Source organism: Lactuca virosa, chromosome 3, assembly GCF_052849685.1.
Source record: "Lactuca virosa cultivar CGN04683 chromosome 3, Lactuca_virosa_CGN04683_v6, whole genome shotgun sequence".
NCBI classification, from domain to species: Eukaryota; Viridiplantae; Streptophyta; class Magnoliopsida; order Asterales; family Asteraceae; genus Lactuca; species Lactuca virosa.
The window spans coordinates 365,105,981-365,109,464 of NC_136428.1; the positions used below are offsets into that span (position 1 = coordinate 365,105,981).

The following is a 3,484-nucleotide window of genomic DNA, read 5'->3' on the forward strand; positions in this document are numbered from 1 at the left end:
TGAAGATTACATTGATGCCCCGAAGACTTATCTATCAAGATACAAAGAGGTAAAACATTTTACAATTGCCATGTAGTTAAAGATTACCTTCATGCTCACTTTTTCCTTAAAATCGTACTAGGAACAAGAATGTAGCTACGTTGGATCTTTCTGGTTACAATTTAGTGTTTACATTGCTCATTTAGGGTATATTATCGTCAAACACATTGTTCCTTTCGCCAAGATTTTGGTGTTTTAAGATGAGTTTAAAGTCACACGACATCATATTTGTTTACAACAAATATGTTAGTATATACATATATACTAAAAAAGAGATCGAGTTTGAGTTAACTTTGACTTTTACTACTATTGAACTTTTTTAGTAATAGCATTTGAGTCAACTTTGCAAGAATGAATGGGTGGCAGCATATTATCTACATGACATCATACGATTATCTTCACAAAAATGGCGGCCACCACCACTTCAGTCATCTCAGGCTACGATCGACCAACGGAGCTCAAAGCTTTCGACCAAACAAAAACCGGCGTCAAAGGCCTCGTCGATGCCGGAATCCGACAAATCCCTCGCATCTTCATCCACCCACCGGAAACCTCCCCCAAAACCTCCACAATTTTCGAGATTCCAGTCGTAGACCTTGGATCAACCGATAGAGCATCGACGGTAGAGAAGATCCGTGCGGCGTCGGAGAATCTAGGTTTCTTTCAAGTGGTGAATCACGGGATCCCTGTGACTGTTATGGACGAGATGCTTCAAGGAGTTCGTAGATTTCACGAACAAGATGCGGAGGTGAAGAAACAGTTTTACACGAGGGATCTTTCGAGAACAGTAGTGTATAATAGCAACTTTGATCTGTATAGTTCCCCCGCCGCGAACTGGAGGGACACCGTCTTTTCCTTTATGGCTCCGTCTCCTCCGCCGCCTGAGGAACTACCGGAGGTTTGCAGAGACATTCAAATCGAGTATTCAAATCATGTGCTGAAACTAGGCGGGTTACTCTTCCGATTGATCTCAGAAGCCTTGGGGCTGAACGATAATCACCTCGGAGATCTGGATTTTGACAAAGGGCTTTCAATCGCCGGCCATTGTTATCCTGCTTGTCCACAACCAGATCTAACAATGGGTACAACCAAACACACAGACGGTGGTTTTCTAACAGTGCTTCTACAAGATGAAATTGGGGGACTCCAAATTCTCCATCAAAATCAATGGATTGATGTTCCTTCAATACCTGGTGCGCTTGTGATCAATATCGGAGATCTATTACAGGCAAGTTTGCTTAGCTATATAACATCCGACAATTGATCTTGAATCTGAAAAACCAAACTGGAGTGTAACTTTTTTTAGGGTTTTGCAGATTTTATCGAATGATAAATTGAAAAGTGTGGAGCATAGAGTGGTGGCAAATGAGAAAGGGCCGAGAGTGTCGGTGGCGTGTTTCTTCGGAACCTCCTTAGCGCCGTCGAAGAAGGTGTTGGGACCATTGCCGGAGCTGGTTTCCGATGAGAACCCACCGAGGTACAGAGAAACCACCTTCCATGAATACGGGCAATATTCCTTCTCTAAGGCCCTTGATGGCGTTCCTCGGTTGCTTCATTGGAGGATTTAGGTTTTATCACAAACTATATCTATATATTATAGTAGATACGCTTACACAATTATCAACTCATTCCATTGGTCTATGAAAAAAAAAAAAAACATTATGTATATTTTTCAATATATATTACATCTATAGTGTTAAATGTAAAAAAAATGTATGTTATAGTTTATCTTTTAGCTTCCTAAAATGTCGAATTGCAATTTCACTTTATTTTTTATATGTAAGTGGTCTTTTTATTTTTTATATTTAAAGGAAAGTATTTTATACAATAATAAAATATTATTTATGTTTATATCTAGTATTTTTTATAAGCATTGCATGTTAAAATTGTTTTTATATACGATTTACTATCAAAATTTAATATTAAGTTATGTCATCATTATTTTATGCGATTAACACACACTACTAGAATAACAGGCTATGTCGTCGTCATCGTTTTTGCCAACTTTGACCAGGATTGTTTGACTTGGAAATTTGTGTCGACTCCGAGTCGTCGCGACAGATACGGTGGGATTCTGAAAACCGTGCTGACGACATATCGTCGGTAAAGGTTACGACAAATTGTATTTTCATTTATTTTTTATTCCATGGTGCAGAAAATCGAAACGACGTAGTTTTTTTTACTATCCGCGTGAAATAGCTATTGCGACGACTTGTCGTCAGCTCAACTTTTTTTAATTTTATTTCGGCAAACAAATGAAACAACGTCGTTATGTAAACCCTATACCGACGACTTGTCGTCTGCATATGGTTTTAGCCTAAAAGAAGACACCAGTGTATCGTTCATTTGCAGCGGACGACATCCCTCTTTCTCTCTTGGTTTGCAGCGACGAATATCGACCCTTCACCACCGACGACGAGCAACAAGTACATTTTTGGGCATTGTTTTCTTCTTTGTTAGTGATTGCTCAACTTCTTAACTCCAAATTAGTGATTGCTCAACTTTTTAACTCCAAATTTAGGGGTTATTTCTTTTTGGTTGTGAAGTCGTTCACCACTATCGTTCCTTCACCATCGTCGTTCCTTCACCACCTTCGACAATTGGTGACTCCTTCTAGCTTCTCTTCTTCGCCACAGCAGGTAAGGATGGAGTGTTTTTTCCCTATTTTTCTCTTTTCTGATTTTGTGTTTTTTTTGTGACCACCAGCCACCACCAGAGGACCACCATCAAATCCGACCACCGGAATCCGGCCATCACAGCAAGAAGAACAGAACCAGCTAGTTTTTTTTTTCTTCTTGTTTTCTAATTTTTGTTGAAATTGAAATTGTATGTATAGGTTTATATGAAATTGAAATTGGTCCTTGTATGATTGTATGATTATGTTACTTGTTGGTCTTTGTATGATTGTGTCATTTGTTTAGGTTTATATGAAATTGATATTGATTGTATGTATAAAGTGTCAATTTACTTGTTTAGGTTTATATGAAATTGAAATTGTGTATAAAATGTTATATGAAGTTGTATGTTGATATGAAATGTTATATGAAATTGTATGATTGTGCTACTAGTTTAGGTTGATATGAAATTGTATGTATAAAATTTAAAATATGTATGTTTGTGTTGCTTGTTTAGGTTTATTAATTTGAGTGCATGAAGTGATAAAGTGCTTAATTGGTAATTTAAAGTGTTTGTCTTTAAATTCATGATAAGTGTTTAGTGATAAGTTAAAGTTTTTGTATTTAATTAGGTAATATGATTGTTTAAATTACAATGTTATAATTGAAAAAAACAAAAGTAAATTGTCACAATAGAAAAAAACAAAATATTTAAAGTACAATGCTATAATTGAAAAAAAAACAAAAATAAGATGCTGAAAATACTATCAATATAAAAAAGAAGTGAAATAGAATGTGTTTAATAAACAAACTAATAAAAAATAATAATA

The 3,484-nt window shown here is 36.1% G+C and overlaps 2 protein-coding genes across 2 annotated transcripts; both read left to right on the plus strand.

Moving 5' to 3' along the window:
- The first annotated feature begins 378 nt into the window (after positions 1 to 378).
- LOC145167618 (1-aminocyclopropane-1-carboxylate oxidase homolog 1-like) lies at positions 379 to 1,746 on the plus strand. Its single transcript, XM_079086850.1, has 2 exons — positions 379 to 1,267; positions 1,356 to 1,746. Exons 1-2 carry the CDS (start codon positions 446 to 448, stop codon positions 1,605 to 1,607), a joined length of 1,074 nt encoding a protein of 357 aa, XP_078942976.1. The 5' UTR covers positions 379 to 445; the 3' UTR covers positions 1,608 to 1,746.
- A 121-nt stretch (positions 1,747 to 1,867) lies between these two features.
- Positions 1,868 to 2,999, plus strand: LOC145167620 (uncharacterized). Its single transcript, XM_079086852.1, has 3 exons — positions 1,868 to 2,142; positions 2,426 to 2,678; positions 2,746 to 2,999. Exons 1-3 carry the CDS (start codon positions 1,985 to 1,987, stop codon positions 2,818 to 2,820), a joined length of 486 nt encoding a protein of 161 aa, XP_078942978.1. The 5' UTR covers positions 1,868 to 1,984; the 3' UTR covers positions 2,821 to 2,999.
- The last annotated feature ends 485 nt before the right edge of the window (positions 3,000 to 3,484 follow it).

Excerpts from the sequence above, each read along its gene's own strand:
- LOC145167618 (XM_079086850.1), top strand. The coding sequence starts at position 446 with ATGGCGGCCACCACCACTTCAGTCATCTCAGGCTACGATCGACCAACG. Across the intron at positions 1,268-1,355 it reads ATATCGGAGATCTATTACAG|ATTTTATCGAATGATAAATT; the intron begins GCAAGTTTGCTT and ends AGGGTTTTGCAG.
- LOC145167620 (XM_079086852.1), top strand. The coding sequence starts at position 1,985 with ATGCGATTAACACACACTACTAGAATAACAGGCTATGTCGTCGTCATC. Across the intron at positions 2,143-2,425 it reads GTGCTGACGACATATCGTCG|CGACGAATATCGACCCTTCA; the intron begins GTAAAGGTTACG and ends CTTGGTTTGCAG. Across the intron at positions 2,679-2,745 it reads TCTCTTCTTCGCCACAGCAG|CCACCACCAGAGGACCACCA; the intron begins GTAAGGATGGAG and ends TGTGACCACCAG.